General features: G+C 37.5%; 3 protein-coding genes across 8 annotated transcripts; all 3 read left to right on the plus strand.

Moving 5' to 3' along the window:
* Positions 1–768: 768 nt before the first annotated feature.
* LOC141385391 (serine/threonine-protein kinase pim-3-like) lies at positions 769–8981 on the plus strand. Of its 3 annotated transcripts, none has more exons than XM_073949490.1 (8): positions 769–1052; positions 1267–1524; positions 1642–1724; positions 1838–1888; positions 1961–2333; positions 2458–2637; positions 4456–4543; positions 8792–8981. In XM_073949490.1, exons 1-7 carry the CDS (start codon positions 1037–1039, stop codon positions 4536–4538), a joined length of 1044 nt encoding a protein of 347 aa, XP_073805591.1. In that variant the 5' UTR covers positions 769–1036; the 3' UTR covers positions 4539–4543; positions 8792–8981. The 3 variants fall into 3 exon arrangements, with proteins under 3 accessions (XP_073805591.1, XP_073805590.1, XP_073805589.1); XM_073949489.1 differs by lacking the exon at positions 8792–8981 and adding an exon at positions 7273–8554; XM_073949488.1 differs by lacking the exons at positions 4456–4543; positions 8792–8981 and adding exons at positions 2710–2805; positions 2903–4208.
* A 1192-nt stretch (positions 8982–10173) lies between these two features.
* LOC141385403 (serine/threonine-protein kinase pim-3-like) lies at positions 10174–15216 on the plus strand. Of its 2 annotated transcripts, XM_073949491.1 has the most exons (8): positions 10174–10457; positions 10697–10954; positions 11072–11154; positions 11268–11318; positions 11391–11763; positions 11888–12067; positions 12140–12235; positions 12333–13638. In XM_073949491.1, exons 1-7 carry the CDS (start codon positions 10442–10444, stop codon positions 12229–12231), a joined length of 1053 nt encoding a protein of 350 aa, XP_073805592.1. In that variant the 5' UTR covers positions 10174–10441; the 3' UTR covers positions 12232–12235; positions 12333–13638. The 2 variants fall into 2 exon arrangements, with proteins under 2 accessions (XP_073805592.1, XP_073805594.1); XM_073949493.1 differs by lacking the exons at positions 12140–12235; positions 12333–13638 and adding an exon at positions 13886–15216.
* Positions 15217–19602: 4386 nt separating this feature from the next.
* Positions 19603–26669, plus strand: LOC141385437 (serine/threonine-protein kinase pim-3-like). 3 transcript variants are annotated; one of them, XM_073949512.1, is made up of 8 exons: positions 19603–19886; positions 20101–20358; positions 20476–20558; positions 20672–20722; positions 20795–21167; positions 21292–21471; positions 21544–21639; positions 21737–22686. In XM_073949512.1, the coding sequence occupies exons 1-7, from the start codon at positions 19871–19873 to the stop codon at positions 21633–21635; spliced, it is 1053 nt and encodes a 350-aa protein (XP_073805613.1). In that variant the 5' UTR covers positions 19603–19870; the 3' UTR covers positions 21636–21639; positions 21737–22686. The 3 variants fall into 3 exon arrangements, with proteins under 3 accessions (XP_073805613.1, XP_073805614.1, XP_073805615.1); XM_073949513.1 differs by having other exon boundaries at positions 21544–21642; positions 21737–21917; XM_073949514.1 differs by lacking the exons at positions 21544–21639; positions 21737–22686 and adding an exon at positions 23289–26669.
* The last annotated feature ends 176 nt before the right edge of the window (positions 26670–26845 follow it).

Genomic DNA, 26845 nt, shown 5'->3' on the forward strand with positions numbered 1-26845 from the left:
GTGGACGCCATCTTGTGGTCAGACGCGGGAACTCATTCGGCAGGTGAACTTTTGTGCTTTCTAGCCCTTGAGTGAACACAAAGTCCCTTAAAAAGCCTTCACATACATCCAAAAATAACGAAAACATTAATAAAACTTAATAATATTAAATCTGAAAACAAGAGCCAATGAAAAGTACATAAATATTACTGAACCATGTAGCCTACCAGATGATGATACAAACGGCCATGTGATCTGAAATCGTGCGTAGACCATAGACTGTAAAATATAGGCATAGACATAGAAATTGTGAACGATTTAATTTACTTTCTATTATTTACAATAATAAACTTTTTTTAACTTATATTCCTAATATCTACGTGAGCAGTTAGCACTGTACGTGTAATTAAACAGCATGCACTTACATTGCTTGGGCCACTAATAGAAAATATATGAGTCAATTTTATTATTTTAATTTAATTAATTCCTAAATAGCTGTACATTTTACAAAGTCAAACCTTGTCAAACCAATCTTGCTCATTTAGCATTATTATTACAGTTTCGTGAATTATAAATTAATTGATTTAAACTTCATTATTATTATTATTATAATTATTATTATTTTAACTATGTTTATTATTATTATTAATTATTTATTATTTATATGTTGAGATGAGATGAATCGTTTACTCACGTGATTCAGATTGGCGATTCAAATTGTGGTTGCTATAGCAACGCGTGTTATGATTTGACTCCATATATAAACACCGAGACTCGCCGCTATCTGTTGATTGAGGAGAGGCGAATTTCTGAGACATTTGCTGAGGATTACTGTGCTGATACTGCGATTCTTCAAGGAGACCAGAGAATTTCTGACAGAAGACTTTTATTTTACAAGGAGATCGACGCTCAGAGCTGAAATTATTCCTTTTGACACGTTTTGTTGCTCTTTTGTTGTGTTTATTTTGATTTTGATCTTGTTTTTATTGACATTTTTATTGATATTTGATCTTTGTTCTTGTTTTCAGGTTTGCTGGAGTTTGGAGGAGTTTGTCAGATGGGTGAAAACCGCAGTGAGTGTTTTAGTTTTTATTTGTTTATGATCAATCATGATATGATGTTGTGTAATGTTTGGGGAAATGTGATGTAAATAAACTGGTACAAATGAACCCATTTCAACACAACTGTTCCCCGATATAAGTGATCAGATGTCTTTTATTCTCTGTAGATGCAGCTACTAAAGTTAATTGTTGATTAATTCTTATAATCTTATGATAAACGTCTCAGGCCGCTCCAGATCCAGGAGTTCTGCTTTCATCCAGGCAGCTGTTCAGGACGTCAGGACACATGATGGTGATGGTGAAACCCAGACCGTGAGCCAAGAGCTTGATGGATTTCTCGCACCTCTGCCTTCCCTGTTGGCCAAATCTGTGTCCACAGATCAGGGTAACAGGAAGAGGAAGCGGCAGAGCGGCAGCCAGCAAACACCAGAAGATGAACGTCCGTCCACCTCATCTAGAAGAGCTCTCAAACGCTCTCGCAGAGGTCAGAATGGCTTATTGAAGAAGTGATGATGATGTTTCAGTAATGCTCTTTTACAGTTTTCTCTACTGCTGCATGTTTTCTTTGAACACACATTTCTACTGCTCCTCTGTGTTGCAGACGCGTATGCAAAGGGCCCACTGCTGGGAGACGGTGGATTTGGCTCTGTGTTTGCTGGGATGCGCAGGTCTGATGGACTGCCAGTAAGTCGTTTTCTCCGCTCTTCATTCAAACAGCCTTTAGAAATCCTGATCTCAGTAAATGTGATGTGTGAGGATCAGGCAGGTGTGATTTATTATGCTTTATCTGTCTACAGGTCGCCATCAAGTATGTGTCTAAAGAGCGGACACAGAGGAGACTGAGAGTTGTGAGTTCAGTGTGAACCTGTTGTTGTGTTTGATGTTTCATTGGGTTCTGAATCCAATCGTTTGTCCTGCAGGAAGGTCAGGGTCGGCTGCCGCTGGAGGTGGCACTGATGACCCGCGTCAATTCAGCTCCTGCCTGCCCCAACGTCCTGCAGCTGCTAGACTGGTTTGACCGTCCCAGACGCTACATCCTGATCCTGGAGCGTCCGGATCCCTGCCAAGACCTCCAGAGCTACTGTGAGGAGAACGACTGTCTGGATGAGGGTCTGGCCAAGAAAGTGCTGGTGCAGCTGATCGCGGCTCTGAAACACTGCGAGAGCCGCGGAGTCCTGCACCGGGACGTCAAGCCAGAGAACCTGCTGATCTCCACAGAGTCCCAGGACATCAAGCTGCTGGACTTCGGCTGTGGAGATCTGCTCAAGCGCTCGGCCTACAAATACTTCGCAGGTGGGTTTGTGTTGCAGAAGGAAACACTCTGTGGATGTTTGTGAGCTTTTGATGATCCACCAAAGGGAATTTGTGTGTGCTGGAGTGTTTTGAACGGGTGTTTGTGTCTCCTTGTGTCTCTCAGGAACTATTCAATACGCTCCACCTGAGTGGTTCTGCAGACAGCGCTACCATGCGGGTCCAGCTACGGTGTGGTCAGTAGGAGTGACCCTCTTCAACATCCTGTGCAACCGTTTCCCCTTCGGAGGCTCACTGAGGGTCACGTCCAGGAGCAAACTGACCTTCCCCATAACTCTGTCAACAGGTAAGAGACTCACTGAGAGATCAGCAGAAGTGTGTTGCTCTGTGTTTCTGAACACGGTGTTGTGTGTATCAGAGTGCCGTCAGCTGATTGGCTGGTGTCTCAGTCCAGCGGCGGCTGATCGGCCCAGTTTGGACGATATTGAGCGCCATCCCTGGTTACAGTGAACAGGTGGCCAGTGACTTGACACTTATCTGAGTGACGCACTCATGGCTTTGATTGTGTTGTTAGGGTCAGTCTGGATTAATGATCTTAATGATTTGTGTAGGGTGAGCAGGAGTCACACAGGAAGTGCAGAGAACTGCTTCCTGATCACCTGCAGAATGAGGAGTGGGCATTAACTAATGGCCGACTCACCCAGGGCCGGGGCCCCTTTACCTGCACTAAGCCACCGCTTCAGATGAATTTAATGTTAATAGGGATTTTAATAATAAACGTATTATTTAGACAAATAATCCAGGTGTAGTGTCTTCCTAGAGTGACTGGAGAGAGCTCAAATAAAGGGAGAGTTCACACAGAAATCCAGATTTACTCACTGTTTACTCAAACTCAAGCGGTTTCAAATCTTTAAGAGTTTCTTGTTTTCTGTTTTGCACAAAATAAAATGTTTTGAAGAAGCTGAAAACCTGTAACCGTTGACTTTCATAGTAGCAAAAACAAACAAGTCAATGGGTACAGCTTTTCAGCTTTCTTCAAAATATCTTCTTTTGTATTGAACAGAATAAAGAAACTCAAACAGGTTTGGAGCAAGTGAAAGGGAGTTAATGATAAAGAATTGTTATTTTGGGGTGAACTATCCATTTAAGTCCTCTTAATGGAGGTTTTCATAATGGTTTTAAAATGAAGATTGCAGCTCTACTGACTGAGGCTAAAGGTGTGATGAAATATTGTTTTGGTTGTTATTCCATGAAATGATCTTATAGATCTATGATATATAAGTTTTGGTGGAGTTGTTGTGGTAATTTGCCCACAGTAGCAGTAAAACCTCTGAAATGGTGTACACATCTGATGATCTAAGACCTAGTTTTTTGTTTTTTTAATATAAGGAATGTTCAGAGCTCTGTTACATGTACATTTGCATTCTACATTTCTGTTGTTGTAGCAGGGAGATGTTTGTTTTGTGGCATGAAAAGAGTTTAAGAACTTCAGTTTTAGCTGGGAGTACTACTGCATATGCACTCATGTGATTGGCTTAAATTATATTAAACTGAGAGACCCAGAAACAACACTGAGTCCTTTCTGAGACTGCAAGTCAAATATTCTGAAAAAACATTTAACCTTTCTTAAATGTATTTACATTTTTAATCATTAAAAACTTACAATATTAGAATCAATGAAAATAGGATGCAGATGCCAGAACATTGTCATTAACACTCTTTTGAATCATATTTCTACTAAAGAACAATGACTTTAGTTTACTCTACTTTACATTCTGCTGGTTCTGACATCAGAATAAATACTGAAGTCTGAACTCTGAGCCTTTTTCATTCCTCTGCCTTTGTTGCTGTGTGGAAGGCATGTCTAATGAAGCATAACACACTTCTTCACCAGCCTGAAACAGAATATATTTAATTAAAATAATAAACAAATAAATAAACAAATAAATATATTACATTATATAGATGTAATTTATGTTGCTGCTAAACTATTGCGAATAATATATATTAAAATTATTCTCAAAATGTGCTCATACCTCAACATGTCTGTTCTCAGCCCCAGAACCTACAGAAACTTAACAAAAGATAAGAATAATTTACATTTTATAATTTGAGATATACATTTTTTACGAATAGCTGATGACCTGTAGTTTTCTTCTGACAGAGGCAGTAGACGCAGATGGAGAAGAGGAGAACACACACCGAACACACACTGAACAGCAGATTCCAGCAGAAAACACACTCTGATGCAGGTGATGTGGAGGTGCTGTTAAACCGTTCAGCACAAGGAGACTCTTGCTCTAAAATGAACAACAGGCCATTATTAAAGTGAATATATATTTAGTTATTATATTCATTTTATTTTATCTTAACTGATTACACACAATAATGAAAAATATGAGTTTAACACGGATGAATTTGCTAAAAGTGGTTGGAAAATCAGAAGTTAAAGATTCTAATATTAAATACACTATAAATCATCGTTTTACAAAATATAATGAATTTGCTGTTAATTTAATTTAAAGTATTATTAGAAACTAAGATACACTTTAAAAACTAATTATAAACACTTATTTTACTAATATACTTTATTAAATATACATTATTTCTGTATTTGAAGTCGGACTATGGCTGCAGGATTGTGTTGCTTAATTATTTGCAGGACTTTGCATTAATTATCGATAAAATTCATTCAAATAATATTGAAATAATAAAACTTTAGGTAAACATGTAAACTTATCATTAAAGCACAGCTATATTATGAAGAGATAAACTATAATTGACACTAATATTCGCTGTAATCCATAATCATCAAAATGAACTGAAATAAACACTTGAAATAAATTATTCTGAGTGTAATGAATGATTAAATAATTCCCCAGCACGGTTTAATTGAGAAAATATCTTTTGCAACACATTTTTAAACATAATATGTTAAATAAATAATCTCTAATAACTCATGACTCAATATTTTAATAGTTATTTTACAAGACACTAGTATTCAGCTTAAAGTGCAGTTTAAAGGCTCACTGGGTTAATTAGGTTAACTAAAGTTAGTTTAATTTAGGCAAATCATAGGACAACAGTGTTTGGTTCTGTAGCCAAAAAAAAAAAAAAAAAAAAAAATCTTACAGGGCTAATAATAATGTGCTTAATTTTTTGTTTGTTTTTATCAAAAACTGTTTTCACTTCAGCCAAACTGAAAAATAAACTTCACTGATCTGATAAGATCTCTTAGATCATTGTCACAAAGCACAGATTTTCCATTAGGCTTTCTTTAGTCTTGTGTATTGATTAATGTAAATAAATTAAAAATTGTAAATTAATTATAAATAGCTCTAAACCAGCTACGTGTATGCTAGACTCAATTCCAACAAAATTACTGAAAGAGCTGTTACCTGCTATAGGAGAACCTCTTCTTAACATTATCAACTCTTCTTTATCTATAGGCCATGTTCCAAACTCTTACAAGCTAGCTGTTATTAAGCCTATTATTAAGAAACCGCAACTAGACACCAACAACTTAGCTAACTATAGGCCTATTTCTAATCTTCCATTTATGTCTAAAATACTAGAAAAAGTTGTTTCCACTCAATTATGCTCTTATCTGCAGACGAACAATATTTTTGAAGTGTTTCAGTCAGGTTTCAGGGCTCACCACAGTACAGAAACCGCCTTAGTGAAAATAACCAACGATTTACTCTTAGCTGCTGACCGAGGGTGCGTCTCGCTATTAGTTTTACTCGATCTTAGTGCGGCATTTGATACCATTGACCACAATATCCTCATAAATCGTTTAAAGTCTACAGGTGTCCAGGGACAGGCTCTACAATGGTTTAAGTCATACTTAACTGACCGCTACCAGTTTGTAAATCTTAATGGACAGCCTTCACAAATCTGCCCAGTAAAGTATGGGGTTCCTCAAGGATCAGTTTTAGGCCCTTTACTGTTTACAATTTACATGCTACCTATGGGAGACATTATTAGAAGACATGGGATCAGCTTTCACTGCTATGCAGATGATACTCAATTATATATTTCCACTAAACCTGACGAGACGTCTGAACTTTCTAAACTAACTGAGTGTATCAAAGACATCAAAGACTGGATGACCAACAATTTTCTTCTCTTAAACTCAGACAAAACAGAATTATTACTTATTGGGCCTAAATCTTGCACACAGCAGATCTCGCAACTCAATTTACAATTAGAGGGATACAAAGTTAGCTTTAGCTCTACTATAAAAGATTTGGGTGTCATATTAGACAGCAATCTAACTTTTAAAAACCATATATCCCATGTCACAAAAACTGCCTTCTTTCATCTGAGAAATATCGCTAAATTACGAAATATGCTATCCATCTCAGATGCAGAAAAGCTAGTCCATGCTTTTATGACTTCGAGACTGGATTACTGTAATGCTCTATTTGCTGGCTGCCCAGCATCCTCTATTAACAAACTTCAATTAGTACAAAATGCAGCAGCCAGAGTTCTGACCAGGTCCAGAAAATATGATCATATAACCCCAATTTTATCCTCCTTACACTGGCTGCCTGTTAAATTTCGTATTGAATTTAAAATATTACTTCTCACCTATAAAGCTCTAAATAATCTAGCTCCTGTTTATCTAACCAACCTTCTGTCTCGCTACGAACCAACTCGCTCCTTAAGATCTCAAAATTCAGGGCTTCTGGTAGTACCTAGAATAGCAAAATCAAGTAAAGGAGGTCGAGCCTTCTCTTTCATGGCTCCTACACTCTGGAATAGCCTTCCTGGTAATGTCCGAGGCTCAGACACACTCTCCCAGTTCAAAACTAGATTAAAGACCTATCTGTTTAGTAAAGCATACACTCAGTGCATCACCTAGCGGGTTCCACACTGGCTTCTACATCTTGCTTATATACACTATGAACAGCAGCTACGCTAATTATTCTCTTTATTCTCTATTTTCACCTGGGGATACTCATCCCGAGGTCCTCAGATTAGGCGGAGTCACTGATTGGATCCAAGACCAGCGACGTGATGATCCCAAGGATTCCATATCCGGGACCAGGCCATATCCTGAGCTGCTGCTGCGCTGATGGTCGTGGGGAGTGGAGAACATGAGTCTGATTCCAGCGACGCTCCAGGGACAGACGAGTCTTCATTGAGGCCATCTTCCGCATAAACCACGGCGAATGAATTTCTGCACAAGACTTTTGGCCAGCGGAGAAATTAAAATGGTCGTGCCCAACTGAGTCTGGTTCTCTCAAGGTTTTTTTTCTTCACTCCCATCAGGTGAAGTTTTTTTTCCCTCTCCGCTGTCGCCACTGCCTCGCATGGTTCAGGATTGGTAGAGCTACGCATCGATGAATTTGCTCTTCAGTGTTTGAACTCTCAGTAATGATTAAATCACACTGAACAGAGCTAAACTGAACTGAACTGAACTTAAACACTAAAACCTGAACCACACTGTTCCAGTTACTATGACCATTTATGTGAAGCTGCTTTGACACAATCTACATTGTAAAAGCGCTATACAAATAAAGCTGAATTGAATTGAATTGAATTAATGTGCGCGAGGGCAACTATTGGTTTAATGAGGGAGTTTTCTGAGAGATGAAGAGCTGTAAAGTGAGTGTTCAATTACAAAAAGAAATGATTATACAAACTCAGTGTTTCCTTTTATTAACATTGACAAAACCGTATTACTTTAAAAGAAATATGATTATCAAAGCATGTCTTAGAGCGAATAAGCCCAACAGGATTTTTATATAATCGCCTTTTACCTTAATTTATATATAAAATAAATGTTTAATTAGTAATCACTACTGATGGGTTAGATTTTCAATATTCAATATTGTTCAGTAATTATTCAGCAGTAATTAAACATCTCTGTAGCATTTCCTCCTGCAGATGTGGTTCAGTCAGTTCAGCACTGCAGGGAGCTGTCCATTGTGCTGAATTTACTCCACACTAAACTCTCTTCTCACATTAAATTCATTATAAGTGTCTGATCAGTGAACAGGATACTGTCATTTCTCAACAACTAAAGAAGGTCTAATGTAGAAATTAAAAGATAATAGGAAATACAAACAGATGGATTTGCTTTATGAAAGGAAATTTTGTTGAATGATTATTACAATTTGGTTTAAATGTTGAATGTTGCACTCGTATATGTTGCATTGCTCTGCTCTTCTTTAAATAAATCAAACCTCAGTTGTGTGCTGTTTACACTGTCTCTGATTCATGGCACGTGTTTTAATAAATCAGACTTTTGCATCTTCAGTTTCTCATCAATTCCAAGTCATGAAAATAATAAAAGCAACATTTACAGCTGCAGCGTGCACTAAATATTTTCTTACTTTTCTTATTTCTGTTTTTGTCTAACCACAGTTTATCTCATGCATTGATGTGTGTATTGAGCATGCAAGATCACCAGCTTGACCACAAACAGTTTTAGGACATTCAGTCTGTTGCATGCCTGAATAAAAACACTTGTGGTTTGTGTTCTCGCCTAGCTTTTCACAGCAACTGCAACATCACTGCACCAGGAGCGTCAGTAAAGACCAAGAAGAAGAAGAAGAAACACAGCACTGAGCCTGAAAGCTGATGTACTGTAGGCTGCAAGCAGAATCCTTTATGACCCAGAGATAATTTAATATGAAAAATGTATATCAATATAATAAATGAATCATATTATTAATCATATTATTCATTTTATAAATAATTTTTAACTATATTCAAAAAATAGAAACCTGTTTACCTTTAATATGTTTACTTTAATTAACTTTGATATATTTTTACTACTGTAAACTGGTGTATAAAATCAGGCCGCTTCAATGCAGACTTTGCACCCTTAACAGAAGTTCAGAAGCTCAAATCACATCAAATCATCAAACGTAATGACAAACGAGAGATGTTTTTCTGAATAAAATACAATCTTTTTTTGTTTTAATATAAATGAACAAGGCTAGATAGGTTAGGAAAATTCTAGCAAACGTATAAGCTAATTGTCATTACAGACCTTGTGATAGTAATTTAGCTTATTGAAAGCTGTATATTAGTGATGAAAACAGCTATTTAGATTCATACAAACAGAAATAATGTATTTATAAACTTGCACCTTTCTGCTGTGGACGCCATCTTGTGGTCAGACGCGGGAACTCATTCGGCAGGTGAACTTTTGTGCTTTCTAGCCCTTGAGTGAACACAAAGTCCCTTAAAAAGCCTTCACATACATCCAAAAATAACGAAAACATTAATAAAACTTAATAATATTAAATCTGAAAACAAGAGCCAATGAAAAGTACATAAATATTACTGAACCATGTAGCCTACCAGATGATGATACAAACGGCCATGTGATCTGAAATCGTGCGTAGACCATAGACTGTAAAATATAGGCATAGACATAGAAATTGTGAACGATTTAATTTACTTTCTATTATTTACAATAATAAACTTTTTTTAACTTATATTCCTAATATCTACGTGAGCAGTTAGCACTGTACGTGTAATTAAACAGCATGCACTTACATTGCTTGGGCCACTAATAGAAAATATATGAGTCAATTTTATTATTTTAATTTAATTAATTCCTAAATAGCTGTACATTTTACAAAGTCAAACCTTGTCAAACCAATCTTGCTCATTTAGCATTATTATTACAGTTTCGTGAATTATAAATTAATTGATTTAAACTTCATTATTATTATTATTATAATTATTATTATTTTAACTATGTTTATTATTATTATTAATTATTTATTATTTATATGTTGAGATGAGATGAATCGTTTACTCACGTGATTCAGATTGGCGATTCAAATTGTGGTTGCTATAGCAACGCGTGTTATGATTTGACTCCATATATAAACACCGAGACTCGCCGCTATCTGTTGATTGAGGAGAGGCGAATTTCTGAGACATTTGCTGAGGATTACTGTGCTGATACTGCGATTCTTCAAGGAGACCAGAGAATTTCTGACAGAAGACTTTTATTTTACAAGGAGATCGACGCTCAGAGCTGAAATTATTCCTTTTGACACGTTTTGTTGCTCTTTTGTTGTGTTTATTTTGATTTTGATCTTGTTTTTATTGACATTTTTATTGATATTTGATCTTTGTTCTTGTTTTCAGGTTTGCTGGAGTTTGGAGGAGTTTGTCAGATGGGTGAAAACCGCAGTGAGTGTTTTAGTTTTTATTTGTTTATGATCAATCATGATATGATGTTGTGTAATGTTTGGGGAAATGTGATGTAAATAAACTGGTACAAATGAACCCATTTCAACACAACTGTTCCCCGATATAAGTGATCAGATGTCTTTTATTCTCTGTAGATGCAGCTACTAAAGTTAATTGTTGATTAATTCTTATAATCTTATGATAAACGTGATATGTTGTTGTTGTTGTCGTTGTCTCAGGCCGCTCCAGATCCAGGAGTTCTGCTTTCATCCAGGCAGCTGTTCAGGACGTCAGGACACATGATGGTGATGGTGAAACCCAGACCGTGAGCCAAGAGCTTGATGGATTTCTCGCACCTCTGCCTTCCCTGTTGGCCAAATCTGTGTCCACAGATCAGGGTAACAGGAAGAGGAAGCGGCAGAGCGGCAGCCAGCAAACACCAGAAGATGAACGTCCGTCCACCTCATCTAGAAGAGCTCTCAAACGCTCTCGCAGAGGTCAGAATGGCTTATTGAAGAAGTGATGATGATGTTTCAGTAATGCTCTTTTACAGTTTTCTCTACTGCTGCATGTTTTCTTTGAACACACATTTCTACTGCTCCTCTGTGTTGCAGACGCGTATGCAAAGGGCCCACTGCTGGGAGACGGTGGATTTGGCTCTGTGTTTGCTGGGATGCGCAGGTCTGATGGACTGCCAGTAAGTCGTTTTCTCCGCTCTTCATTCAAACAGCCTTTAGAAATCCTGATCTCAGTAAATGTGATGTGTGAGGATCAGGCAGGTGTGATTTATTATGCTTTATCTGTCTACAGGTCGCCATCAAGTATGTGTCTAAAGAGCGGACACAGAGGAGACTGAGAGTTGTGAGTTCAGTGTGAACCTGTTGTTGTGTTTGATGTTTCATTGGGTTCTGAATCCAATCGTTTGTCCTGCAGGAAGGTCAGGGTCGGCTGCCGCTGGAGGTGGCACTGATGACCCGCGTCAATTCAGCTCCTGCCTGCCCCAACGTCCTGCAGCTGCTAGACTGGTTTGACCGTCCCAGACGCTACATCCTGATCCTGGAGCGTCCGGATCCCTGCCAAGACCTCCAGAGCTACTGTGAGGAGAACGACTGTCTGGATGAGGGTCTGGCCAAGAAAGTGCTGGTGCAGCTGATCGCGGCTCTGAAACACTGCGAGAGCCGCGGAGTCCTGCACCGGGACGTCAAGCCAGAGAACCTGCTGATCTCCACAGAGTCCCAGGACATCAAGCTGCTGGACTTCGGCTGTGGAGATCTGCTCAAGCGCTCGGCCTACAAATACTTCGCAGGTGGGTTTGTGTTGCAGAAGGAAACACTCTGTGGATGTTTGTGAGCTTTTGATGATCCACCAAAGGGAATTTGTGTGTGCTGGAGTGTTTTGAACGGGTGTTTGTGTCTCCTTGTGTCTCTCAGGAACTATTCAATACGCTCCACCTGAGTGGTTCTGCAGACAGCGCTACCATGCGGGTCCAGCTACGGTGTGGTCAGTAGGAGTGACCCTCTTCAACATCCTGTGCAACCGTTTCCCCTTCGGAGGCTCACTGAGGGTCACGTCCAGGAGCAAACTGACCTTCCCCATAACTCTGTCAACAGGTAAGAGACTCACTGAGAGATCAGCAGAAGTGTGTTGCTCTGTGTTTCTGAACACGGTGTTGTGTGTATCAGAGTGCCGTCAGCTGATTGGCTGGTGTCTCAGTCCAGCGGCGGCTGATCGGCCCAGTTTGGACGATATTGAGCGCCATCCCTGGTTACAGTGAACAGGTGGCCAGTGACTTGACACTTATCTGAGTGACGCACTCATGGCTTTGATTGTGTTGTTAGGGTCAGTCTGGATTAATGATCTTAATGATTTGTGTAGGGTGAGCAGGAGTCACACAGGAAGTGCAGAGAACTGCTTCCTGATCACCTGCAGAATGAGGAGTGGGCATTAACTAATGGCCGACTCACCCAGGGCCGGGGCCCCTTTACCTGCACTAAGCCACCGCTTCAGATGAATTTAATGTTAATAGGGATTTTAATAATAAACGTATTATTTAGACAAATAATCCAGGTGTAGTGTCTTCCTAGAGTGACTGGAGAGAGCTCAAATAAAGGGAGAGTTCACACAGAAATCCAGATTTACTCACTGTTTACTCAAACTCAAGCGGTTTCAAATCTTTAAGAGTTTCTTGTTTTCTGTTTTGCACAAAATAAAATGTTTTGAAGAAGCTGAAAACCTGTAACCGTTGACTTTCATAGTAGCAAAAACAAACAAGTCAATGGGTACAGCTTTTCAGCTTTCTTCAAAATATCTTCTTTTGTATTGAACAGAATAAAGAAACTCAAACAGGTTTGGAGCAAGTGAAAGGGAGTTAATGATAAAGAATTGTTATTTTGGGGTGAACTATCCATTTAAGTCCTCTTAATGGAGGTTTTCATAATGGTTTTAAAATGAAGATTGCAGCTCTACTGACTGAGGCTAAAGGTGTGATGAAATATTGTTTTGGTTGTTATTCCATGAAATGATCTTATAGATCTATGATATATAAGTTTTGGTGGAGTTGTTGTGGTAATTTGCCCACAGTAGCAGTAAAACCTCTGAAATGGTGTACACATCTGATGATCTAAGACCTAGTTTTTTGTTTTTTTAATATAAGGAATGTTCAGAGCTCTGTTACATGTACATTTGCATTCTACATTTCTGTTGTTGTAGCAGGGAGATGTTTGTTTTGTGGCATGAAAAGAGTTTAAGAACTTCAGTTTTAGCTGGGAGTACTACTGCATATGCACTCATGTGATTGGCTTAAATTATATTAAACTGAGAGACCCAGAAACAACACTGAGTCCTTTCTGAGACTGCAAGTCAAATATTCTGAAAAAACATTTAACCTTTCTTAAATGTATTTACATTTTTAATCATTAAAAACTTACAATATTAGAATCAATGAAAATAGGATGCAGATGCCAGAACATTGTCATTAACACTCTTTTGAATCATATTTCTACTAAAGAACAATGACTTTAGTTTACTCTACTTTACATTCTGCTGGTTCTGACATCAGAATAAATACTGAAGTCTGAACTCTGAGCCTTTTTCATTCCTCTGCCTTTGTTGCTGTGTGGAAGGCATGTCTAATGAAGCATAACACACTTCTTCACCAGCCTGAAACAGAATATATTTAATTAAAATAATAAACAAATAAATAAACAAATAAATATATTACATTATATAGATGTAATTTATGTTGCTGCTAAACTATTGCGAATAATATATATTAAAATTATTCTCAAAATGTGCTCATACCTCAACATGTCTGTTCTCAGCCCCAGAACCTACAGAAACTTAACAAAAGATAAGAATAATTTACATTTTATAATTTGAGATATACATTTTTTACGAATAGCTGATGACCTGTAGTTTTCTTCTGACAGAGGCAGTAGACGCAGATGGAGAAGAGGAGAACACACACCGAACACACACTGAACAGCAGATTCCAGCAGAAAACACACTCTGATGCAGGTGATGTGGAGGTGCTGTTAAACCGTTCAGCACAAGGAGACTCTTGCTCTAAAATGAACAACAGGCCATTATTAAAGTGAATATATATTTAGTTATTATATTCATTTTATTTTATCTTAACTGATTACACACAATAATGAAAAATATGAGTTTAACACGGATGAATTTGCTAAAAGTGGTTGGAAAATCAGAAGTTAAAGATTCTAATATTAAATACACTATAAATCATCGTTTTACAAAATATAATGAATTTGCTGTTAATTTAATTTAAAGTATTATTAGAAACTAAGATACACTTTAAAAACTAATTATAAACACTTATTTTACTAATATACTTTATTAAATATACATTATTTCTGTATTTGAAGTCGGACTATGGCTGCAGGATTGTGTTGCTTAATTATTTGCAGGACTTTGCATTAATTATCGATAAAATTCATTCAAATAATATTGAAATAATAAAACTTTAGGTAAACATGTAAACTTATCATTAAAGCACAGCTATATTATGAAGAGATAAACTATAATTGACACTAATATTCGCTGTAATCCATAATCATCAAAATGAACTGAAATAAACACTTGAAATAAATTATTCTGAGTGTAATGAATGATTAAATAATTCCCCAGCACGGTTTAATTGAGAAAATATCTTTTGCAACACATTTTTAAACATAATATGTTAAATAAATAATCTCTAATAACTCATGACTCAATATTTTAATAGTTATTTTACAAGACACTAGTATTCAGCTTAAAGTGCAGTTTAAAGGCTCACTGGGTTAATTAGGTTAACTAAAGTTAGTTTAATTTAGGCAAATCATAGGACAACAGTGTTTGGTTCTGTAGCCAAAAAAAAAAAAAAAAAAAAAATCTTACAGGGCTAATAATAATGTGCTTAATTTTTTGTTTGTTTTTATCAAAAACTGTTTTCACTTCAGCCAAACTGAAAAATAAACTTCACTGATCTGATAAGATCTCTTAGATCATTGTCACAAAGCACAGATTTTCCATTAGGCTTTCTTTAGTCTTGTGTATTGATTAATGTAAATAAATTAAAAATTGTAAATTAATTATAAATAGCTCTAAACCAGCTACGTGTATGCTAGACTCAATTCCAACAAAATTACTGAAAGAGCTGTTACCTGCTATAGGAGAACCTCTTCTTAACATTATCAACTCTTCTTTATCTATAGGCCATGTTCCAAACTCTTACAAGCTAGCTGTTATTAAGCCTATTATTAAGAAACCGCAACTAGACACCAACAACTTAGCTAACTATAGGCCTATTTCTAATCTTCCATTTATGTCTAAAATACTAGAAAAAGTTGTTTCCACTCAATTATGCTCTTATCTGCAGACGAACAATATTTTTGAAGTGTTTCAGTCAGGTTTCAGGGCTCACCACAGTACAGAAACCGCCTTAGTGAAAATAACCAACGATTTACTCTTAGCTGCTGACCGAGGGTGCGTCTCGCTATTAGTTTTACTCGATCTTAGTGCGGCATTTGATACCATTGACCACAATATCCTCATAAATCGTTTAAAGTCTACAGGTGTCCAGGGACAGGCTCTACAATGGTTTAAGTCATACTTAACTGACCGCTACCAGTTTGTAAATCTTAATGGACAGCCTTCACAAATCTGCCCAGTAAAGTATGGGGTTCCTCAAGGATCAGTTTTAGGCCCTTTACTGTTTACAATTTACATGCTACCTATGGGAGACATTATTAGAAGACATGGGATCAGCTTTCACTGCTATGCAGATGATACTCAATTATATATTTCCACTAAACCTGACGAGACGTCTGAACTTTCTAAACTAACTGAGTGTATCAAAGACATCAAAGACTGGATGACCAACAATTTTCTTCTCTTAAACTCAGACAAAACAGAATTATTACTTATTGGGCCTAAATCTTGCACACAGCAGATCTCGCAACTCAATTTACAATTAGAGGGATACAAAGTTAGCTTTAGCTCTACTATAAAAGATTTGGGTGTCATATTAGACAGCAATCTAACTTTTAAAAACCATATATCCCATGTCACAAAAACTGCCTTCTTTCATCTGAGAAATATCGCTAAATTACGAAATATGCTATCCATCTCAGATGCAGAAAAGCTAGTCCATGCTTTTATGACTTCGAGACTGGATTACTGTAATGCTCTATTTGCTGGCTGCCCAGCATCCTCTATTAACAAACTTCAATTAGTACAAAATGCAGCAGCCAGAGTTCTGACCAGGTCCAGAAAATATGATCATATAACCCCAATTTTATCCTCCTTACACTGGCTGCCTGTTAAATTTCGTATTGAATTTAAAATATTACTTCTCACCTATAAAGCTCTAAATAATCTAGCTCCTGTTTATCTAACCAACCTTCTGTCTCGCTACGAACCAACTCGCTCCTTAAGATCTCAAAATTCAGGGCTTCTGGTAGTACCTAGAATAGCAAAATCAAGTAAAGGAGGTCGAGCCTTCTCTTTCATGGCTCCTACACTCTGGAATAGCCTTCCTGGTAATGTCCGAGGCTCAGACACACTCTCCCAGTTCAAAACTAGATTAAAGACCTATCTGTTTAGTAAAGCATACACTCAGTGCATCACCTAGCGGGTTCCACACTGGCTTCTACATCTTGCTTATATACACTATGAACAGCAGCTACGCTAATTATTCTCTTTATTCTCTATTTTCACCTGGGGATACTCATCCCGAGGTCCTCAGATTAGGCGGAGTCACTGATTGGATCCAAGACCAGCGACGTGATGATCCCAAGGATTCCATATCCGGGACCAGGCCATATCCTGAGCTGCTGCTGCGCTGATGGTCGTGGGGAGTGGAGAACATGAGTCTGATTCCAGCGACGCTCCAGGGACAGACGAGTCTTCATTGAGGCCATCTTCCGCATAAACCACGGCGAATGAATTTCTGCACAAGACTTTTGGCCAGCGGAGAAATTAAAATGGTCGTGCCCAACTGAGTCTGGTTCTCTCAAGGTTTTTTTTCTTCACTCCCATCAGGTGAAGTTTTTTTTCCCTCTCCGCTGTCGCCACTGCCTCGCATGGTTCAGGATTGGTAGAGCTACGCATCGATGAATTTGCTCTTCAGTGTTTGAACTCTCAGTAATGATTAAATCACACTGAACAGAGCTAAACTGAACTGAACTGAACTTAAACACTAAAACCTGAACCACACTGTTCCAGTTACTATGACCATTTATGTGAAGCTGCTTTGACACAATCTACATTGTAAAAGCGCTATACAAATAAAGCTGAATTGAATTGAATTGAATTAATGTGCGCGAGGGCAACTATTGGTTTAATGAGGGAGTTTTCTGAGAGATGAAGAGCTGTAAAGTGAGTGTTCAATTACAAAAAGAAATGATTATACAAACTCAGTGTTTCCTTTTATTAACATTGACAAAACCGTATTACTTTAAAAGAAATATGATTATCAAAGCATGTCTTAGAGCGAATAAGCCCAACAGGATTTTTATATAATCGCCTTTTACCTTAATTTATATATAAAATAAATGTTTAATTAGTAATCACTACTGATGGGTTAGATTTTCAATATTCAATATTGTTCAGTAATTATTCAGCAGTAATTAAACATCTCTGTAGCATTTCCTCCTGCAGATGTGGTTCAGTCAGTTCAGCACTGCAGGGAGCTGTCCATTGTGCTGAATTTACTCCACACTAAACTCTCTTCTCACATTAAATTCATTATAAGTGTCTGATCAGTGAACAGGATACTGTCATTTCTCAACAACTAAAGAAGGTCTAATGTAGAAATTAAAAGATAATAGGAAATACAAACAGATGGATTTGCTTTATGAAAGGAAATTTTGTTGAATGATTATTACAATTTGGTTTAAATGTTGAATGTTGCACTCGTATATGTTGCATTGCTCTGCTCTTCTTTAAATAAATCAAACCTCAGTTGTGTGCTGTTTACACTGTCTCTGATTCATGGCACGTGTTTTAATAAATCAGACTTTTGCATCTTCAGTTTCTCATCAATTCCAAGTCATGAAAATAATAAAAGCAACATTTACAGCTGCAGCGTGCACTAAATATTTTCTTACTTTTCTTATTTCTGTTTTTGTCTAACCACAGTTTATCTCATGCATTGATGTGTGTATTGAGCATGCAAGATCACCAGCTTGACCACAAACAGTTTTAGGACATTCAGTCTGTTGCATGCCTGAATAAAAACACTTGTGGTTTGTGTTCTCGCCTAGCTTTTCACAGCAACTGCAACATCACTGCACCAGGAGCGTCAGTAAAGACCAAGAAGAAGAAGAAGAAACACAGCACTGAGCCTGAAAGCTGATGTACTGTAGGCTGCAAGCAGAATCCTTTATGACCCAGAGATAATTTAATATAAAAAATGTATATCAATATAATAAATGAATCATATTATTAATCATATTATTCATTTTATAAATAATTTTTAACTATATTCAAAAAATAGAAACCTGTTTACCTTTAATATGTTTACTTTAATTAACTTTGATATATTTTTACTACTGTAAACTGGTGTATAAAATCAGGCCGCTTCAATGCAGACTTTGCACCCTTAACAGAAGTTCAGAAGCTCAAATCACATCAAATCATCAAACGTAATGACAAACGAGAGATGTTTTTCTGAATTTAATACAATCTTTTTTTGTTTTAATATAAATGAACAAGGCTAGATAGGTTAGGAAAATTCTAGCAAACGTATAAGCTAATTGTCATTACAGACCTTGTGATAGTAATTTAGCTTATTGAAAGCTGTATATTAGTGATGAAAACAGCTATTTAGATTCATACAAACAGAAATAATGTATTTATAAACTTGCACCTTTCTGCTGTGGACGCCATCTTGTGGTCAGACGCGGGAACTCATTCGGCAGGTGAACTTTTGTGCTTTCTAGCCCTTGAGTGAACACAAAGTCCCTTAAAAAGCCTTCACATACATCCAAAAATAACGAAAACATTAATAAAACTTAATAATATTAAATCTGAAAACAAGAGCCAATGAAAAGTACATAAATATGACTGAACCATGTAGCCTACCAGATGATGATACAAACGGCCATGTGATCTGAAATCGTGCGTAGACCATAGACTGTAAAATATAGGCATAGACATAGAAATTGTGAACGATTTAATTTACTTTCTATTATTTACAATAATAAACTTTTTTTAACTTATATTCCTAATATCTACGTGAGCAGTTAGCACTGTACGTGTAATTAAACAGCATGCACTTACATTGCTTGGGCCACTAATAGAAAATATATGAGTCAATTTTATTATTTTAATTTAATTAATTCCTAAATAGCTGTACATTTTACAAAGTCAAACCTTGTCAAACCAATCTTGCTCATTTAGCATTATTATTACAGTTTCGTGAATTATAAATTAATTGATTTAAACTTCATTATTATTATTATTATAATTATTATTATTTTAACTATGTTTATTATTATTATTAATTATTTATTATTTATATGTTGAGATGAGATGAATCGTTTACTCACGTGATTCAGATTGGCGATTCAAATTGTGGTTGCTATAGCAACGCGTGTTATGATTTGACTCCATATATAAACACCGAGACTCGCCGCTATCTGTTGATTGAGGAGAGGCGAATTTCTGAGACATTTGCTGAGGATTACTGTGCTGATACTGCGATTCTTCAAGGAGACCAGAGAATTTCTGACTGAAGACTTTTATTTTACAAGGAGATCGACGCTCAGAGCTGAAATTATTCCTTTTGACACGTTTTGTTGCTCTTTTGTTGTGTTTATTTTGATTTTGATCTTGTTTTTATTGACATTTTTATTGATATTTGATCTTTGTTCTTGTTTTCAGGTTTGCTGGAGTTTGGAGGAGTTTGTCAGATGGGTGAAAACCGCAGTGAGTGTTTTAGTTTTTATTTGTTTATGATCAATCATGATATGATGTTGTGTAATGTTTGGGGAAATGTGATGTAAATAAACTGGTACAAATGAACCCATTTCAACACAACTGTTCCCCGATATAAGTGATCAGATGTCTTTTATTCTCTGTAGATGCAGCTACTAAAGTTAATTGTTGATTAATTCTTATAATCTTATGATAAACGTCTCAGGCCGCTCCAGATCCAGGAGTTCTGCTTTCATCCAGGCAGCTGTTCAGGACGTCAGGACACATGATGGTGATGGTGAAACCCAGACCGTGAGCCAAGAGCTTGATGGATTTCTCGCACCTCTGCCTTCCCTGTTGGCCAAATCTGTGTCCACAGATCAGGGTAACAGGAAGAGGAAGCGGCAGAGCGGCAGCCAGCAAACACCAGAAGATGAACGTCCGTCCACCTCATCTAGAAGAGCTCTCAAACGCTCTCGCAGAGGTCAGAATGGCTTATTGAAGAAGTGATGATGATGTTTCAGTAATGCTCTTTTACAGTTTTCTCTACTGCTGCATGTTTTCTTTGAACACACATTTCTACTGCTCCTCTGTGTTGCAGACGCGTATGCAAAGGGCCCACTGCTGGGAGACGGTGGATTTGGCTCTGTGTTTGCTGGGATGCGCAGGTCTGATGGACTGCCAGTAAGTCGTTTTCTCCGCTCTTCATTCAAACAGCCTTTAGAAATCCTGATCTCAGTAAATGTGATGTGTGAGGATCAGGCAGGTGTGATTTATTATGCTTTATCTGTCTACAGGTCGCCATCAAGTATGTGTCTAAAGAGCGGACACAGAGGAGACTGAGAGTTGTGAGTTCAGTGTGAACCTGTTGTTGTGTTTGATGTTTCATTGGGTTCTGAATCCAATCGTTTGTCCTGCAGGAAGGTCAGGGTCGGCTGCCGCTGGAGGTGGCACTGATGACCCGCGTCAATTCAGCTCCTGCCTGCCCCAACGTCCTGCAGCTGCTAGACTGGTTTGACCGTCCCAGACGCTACATCCTGATCCTGGAGCGTCCGGATCCCTGCCAAGACCTCCAGAGCTACTGTGAGGAGAACGACTGTCTGGATGAGGGTCTGGCCAAGAAAGTGCTGGTGCAGCTGATCGCGGCTCTGAAACACTGCGAGAGCCGCGGAGTCCTGCACCGGGACGTCAAGCCAGAGAACCTGCTGATCTCCACAGAGTCCCAGGACATCAAGCTGCTGGACTTCGGCTGTGGAGATCTGCTCAAGCGCTCGGCCTACAAATACTTCGCAGGTGGGTTTGTGTTGCAGAAGGAAACACTCTGTGGATGTTTGTGAGCTTTTGATGATCCACCAAAGGGAATTTGTGTGTGCTGGAGTGTTTTGAACGGGTGTTTGTGTCTCCTTGTGTCTCTCAGGAACTATTCAATACGCTCCACCTGAGTGGTTCTGCAGACAGCGCTACCATGCGGGTCCAGCTACGGTGTGGTCAGTAGGAGTGACCCTCTTCAACATCCTGTGCAACCGTTTCCCCTTCGGAGGCTCACTGAGGGTCACGTCCAGGAGCAAACTGACCTTCCCCATAACTCTGTCAACAGGTAAGAGACTCACTGAGAGATCAGCAGAAGTGTGTTGCTCTGTGTTTCTGAACACGGTGTTGTGTGTATCAGAGTGCCGTCAGCTGATTGGCTGGTGTCTCAGTCCAGCGGCGGCTGATCGGCCCAGTTTGGACGATATTGAGCGCCATCCCTGGTTACAGTGAACAGGTGGCCAGTGACTTGACACTTATCTGAGTGACGCACTCATGGCTTTGATTGTGTTGTTAGGGTCAGTCTGGATTAATGATCTTAATGATTTGTGTAGGGTGAGCAGGAGTCACACAGGAAGTGCAGAGAACTGCTTCCTGATCACCTGCAGAATGAGGAGTGGGCATTAACTAATGGCCGACTCACCCAGGGCCGGGGCCCCTTTACCTGCACTAAGCCACCGCTTCAGATGAATTTAATGTTAATAGGGATTTTAATAATAAACGTATTATTTAGACAAATAATCCAGGTGTAGTGTCTTCCTAGAGTGACTGGAGAGAGCTCAAATAAAGGGAGAGTTCACACAGAAATCCAGATTTACTCACTGTTTACTCAAACTCAAGCGGTTTCAAATCTTTAAGAGTTTCTTGTTTTCTGTTTTGCACAAAATAAAATGTTTTGAAGAAGCTGAAAACCTGTAACCGTTGACTTTCATAGTAGCAAAAACAAACAAGTCAATGGGTACAGCTTTTCAGCTTTCTTCAAAATATCTTCTTTTGTATTGAACAGAATAAAGAAACTCAAACAGGTTTGGAGCAAGTGAAAGGGAGTTAATGATACAGAATTGTTATTTTGGGGTGAACTATCCATTTAAGTCCTCTTAATGGAGGTTTTCATAATGGTTTTAAAATGAAGATTGCAGCTCTACTGACTGAGGCTAAAGGTGTGATGAAATATTGTTTTGGTTGTTATTCCATTAAATGATCTTATAGATCTATGATATATAAGTTTTGGTGGAGTTGTTGTGGTAATTTGCCCACAGTAGCAGTAAAACCTCTGAAATGGTGTACACATCTGATGATCTAAGACCTAGTTTTTTGTTTTTTTAATATTAGGAATGTTCAGAGCTCTGTTAGATGTACATTTGCATTCTACATTTCTGTTGTTGTAGCAGGGAGATGTTTGTTTTGTGGCATGAAAAGAGTTTAAGAACTTCAGTTTTAGCTGGGAGTACTACTGCATATGCACTCATGTGATTGGCTTAAATTATATTAAACTGAGAGACCCAGAAACAACACTGAGTCCTTTCTGAGACTGCAAGTCAAATATTCTGAAAAAACATTTAACCTTTCTTAAATGTATTTACATTTTTAATCATTAAAAACTTACAATATTAGAATCAATGAAAATAGGATGCAGATGCCAGAACATTGTCATTAACACTCTTTTGAATCATATTTCTACTAAAGAACAATGACTTTAGTTTACTCTACTTTACATTCTGCTGGTTCTGACATCAGAATAAATACTGAAGTCTGAACTCTGAGCTCTTTCATTCCTCTGCCTTTGTTGCTGTGTGGAAGGCATGTCTAATGAAGCATAACACACTTCTTCACCAGCCTGAAACAGAATATATTTAATTAAAATAATAAACAAATAAATAAACAAATAAATATATTACATTATATAGATGTAATTTATGTTGCTGCTAAACTATTGCGAATAATATATATTAAAATTATTCTCAAAATGTGCTCATACCTCAACATGTCTGTTCTCAGCCCCAGAACCTACAGAAACTTAACAAAAGATAAGAATAATTTACATTTTATAATTTGAGATATACATTTTTTACGAATAGCTGATGACCTGTAGTTTTCTTCTGACAGAGGCAGTAGACGCAGATGGAGAAGAGGAGAACACACACCGAACACACACTGAACAGCAGATTCCAGCAGAAAACACACTCTGATGCAGGTGATGTGGAGGTGCTGTTAAACCGTTCAGCACAAGGAGACTCTTGCTCTAAAATGAACAACAGGCCATTATTAAAGTGAATATATATTTAGTTATTATATTCATTTTATTTTATCTTAACTGATTACACACAATAATGAAAAATATGAGTTTAACACGGATGAATTTGCTAAAAGTGGTTGGAAAATCAGAAGTTAAAGATTCTAATATTAAATACACTATAAATCATCGTTTTACAAAATATAATGAATTTGCTGTTAATTTAATTTAAAGTATTATTAGAAACTAAGATACACTTTAAAAACTAATTATAAACACTTATTTTACTAATATACTTTATTAAATATACATTATTTCTGTATTTGAAGTCGGACTATGGCTGCAGGATTGTGTTGCTTAATTATTTGCAGGACTTTGCATTAATTATCGATAAAATTCATTCAAATAATATTAAAATAATAAAACTTTAGGTAAACATGTAAACTTATCATTAAAGCACAGCTATATTATGAAGAGATAAACTATAATTGACACTAATATTCGCTGTAATCCATAATCATCAAAATGAACTGAAATAAACACTTGAAATAAATTATTCTGAGTGTAATGAATGATTAAATAATTCCCCAGCACGGTTTAATTGAGAAAATATCTTTTGCAACACATTTTTAAACATAATATGTTAAATAAATAATCTCTAATAACTCATGACACAATATTTTAATAGTTATTTTACAAGACACTAGTATTCAGCTTAAAGTGCAGTTTAAAGGCTCACTGGGTTAATTAGGTTAACTAAAGTTAGTTTAATTTAGGCAAATCATAGGACAACAGTGTTTGGTTCTGTAGCCAAAAAAAAAAAAAAAAAAAAAAAATCTTACAGGGCTAATAATAATGTGCTTAATTTTTTGTTTGTTTTTATCAAAAACTGTTTTCACTTCAGCCAAACTGAAAAATAAACTTCACTGATCTGATAAGATCTCTTAGATCATTGTCACAAAGCACAGATTTTCCATTAGGCTTTCTTTAGTCTTGTGTATTGATTAATGTAAATAAATTAAAAATTGTAAATTAATTATAAATAGCTCTAAACCAGCTACGTGTATGCTGGACTCAATTCCAACAAAATTACTGAAAGAGCTGTTACCTGCTATAGGAGAACCTCTTCTTAACATTATCAACTCTTCTTTATCTATAGGCCATGTTCCAAACTCTTACAAGCTAGCTGTTATTAAGCCTATTATTAAGAAACCGCAACTAGACACCAACAACTTAGCTAACTATAGGCCTATTTCTAATCTTCCATTTATGTCTAAAATACTAGAAAAAGTTGTTTCCACTCAATTATGCTCTTATCTGCAGACGAACAATATTTTTGAAGTGTTTCAGTCAGGTTTCAGGGCTCACCACAGTACAGAAACCGCCTTAGTGAAAATAACCAACGATTTACTCTTAGCTGCTGACCGAGGGTGCGTCTCGCTATTAGTTTTACTCGATCTTAGTGCGGCATTTGATACCATTGACCACAATATCCTCATAAATCGTTTAAAGTCTACAGGTGTCCAGGGACAGGCTCTACAATGGTTTAAGTCATACTTAACTGACCGCTACCAGTTTGTAAATCTTAATGGACAGCCTTCACAAATCTGCCCAGTAAAGTATGGGGTTCCTCAAGGATCAGTTTTAGGCCCTTTACTGTTTACAATTTACATGCTACCTATGGGAGACATTATTAGAAGACATGGGATCAGCTTTCACTGCTATGCAGATGATACTCAATTATATATTTCCACTAAACCTGACGAGACGTCTGAACTTTCTAAACTAACTGAGTGTATCAAAGACATCAAAGACTGGATGACCAACAATTTTCTTCTCTTAAACTCAGACAAAACAGAATTATTACTTATTGGGCCTAAATCTTGCACACAGCAGATCTCGCAACTCAATTTACAATTAGAGGGATACAAAGTTAGCTTTAGCTCTACTATAAAAGATTTGGGTGTCATATTAGACAGCAATCTAACTTTTAAAAACCATATATCCCATGTCACAAAAACTGCCTTCTTTCATCTGAGAAATATCGCTAAATTACGAAATATGCTATCCATCTCAGATGCAGAAAAGCTAGTCCATGCTTTTATGACTTCGAGACTGGATTACTGTAATGCTCTATTTGCTGGCTGCCCAGCATCCTCTATTAACAAACTTCAATTAGTACAAAATGCAGCAGCCAGAGTTCTGACCAGGTCCAGAAAATATGATCATATAACCCCAATTTTATCCTCCTTACACTGGCTGCCTGTTAAATTTCGTATTGAATTTAAAATATTACTTCTCACCTATAAAGCTCTAAATAATCTAGCTCCTGTTTATCTAACCAACCTTCTGTCTCGCTACGAACCAACTCGCTCCTTAAGATCTCAAAATTCAGGGCTTCTGGTAGTACCTAGAATAGCAAAATCAAGTAAAGGAGGTCGAGCCTTCTCTTTCATGGCTCCTACACTCTGGAATAGCCTTCCTGGTAATGTCCGAGGCTCAGACACACTCTCCCAGTTCAAAACTAGATTAAAGACCTATCTGTTTAGTAAAGCATACACTCAGTGCATCACCTAGCGGGTTCCACACTGGCTTCTACATCTTGCTTATATACACTATGAACAGCAGCTACGCTAATTATTCTCTTTATTCTCTATTTTCACCTGGGGATACTCATCCCGAGGTCCCCAGATTAGGCGGAGTCACTGATTGGATCCAAGACCAGCGACGTGATGATCCCAAGGATTCCATATCCGGGACCAGGCCATATCCTGAGCTGCTGCTGCGCTGATGGTCGTGGGGAGTGGAGAACATGAGTCTGATTCCAGCGACGCTCCAGGGACAGACGAGTCTTCATTGAGGCCATCTTCCGCATAAACCACGGCGAATGAATTTCTGCACAAGACTTTTGGCCAGCGGAGAAATTAAAATGGTCGTGCCCAACTGAGTCTGGTTCTCTCAAGGTTTTTTTTCTTCACTCCCATCAGGTGAAGTTTTTTTTCCCTCTCCGCTGTCGCCACTGCCTCGCATGGTTCAGGATTGGTAGAGCTACGCATCGATGAATTTGCTCTTCAGTGTTTGAACTCTCAGTAATGATTAAATCACACTGAACAGAGCTAAACTGAACTGAACTGAACTTAAACACTAAAACCTGAACCACACTGTTCCAGTTACTATGACCATTTATGTGAAGCTGCTTTGACACAATCTACATTGTAAAAGCGCTATACAAATAAAGCTGAATTGAATTGAATTGAATTAATGTGCGCGAGGGCAACTATTGGTTTAATGAGGGAGTTTTCTGAGAGATGAAGAGCTGTAAAGTGAGTGTTCAATTACAAAAAGAAATGATTATACAAACTCAGTGTTTCCTTTTATTAACATTGACAAAACCGTATTACTTTAAAAGAAATATGATTATCAAAGCATG

This window comes from Danio rerio, chromosome 1 (genome assembly GCF_049306965.1).
Source record: "Danio rerio strain Tuebingen ecotype United States chromosome 1, GRCz12tu, whole genome shotgun sequence".
In the NCBI taxonomy this organism is placed as follows: Eukaryota; Metazoa; Chordata; class Actinopteri; order Cypriniformes; family Danionidae; genus Danio; species Danio rerio.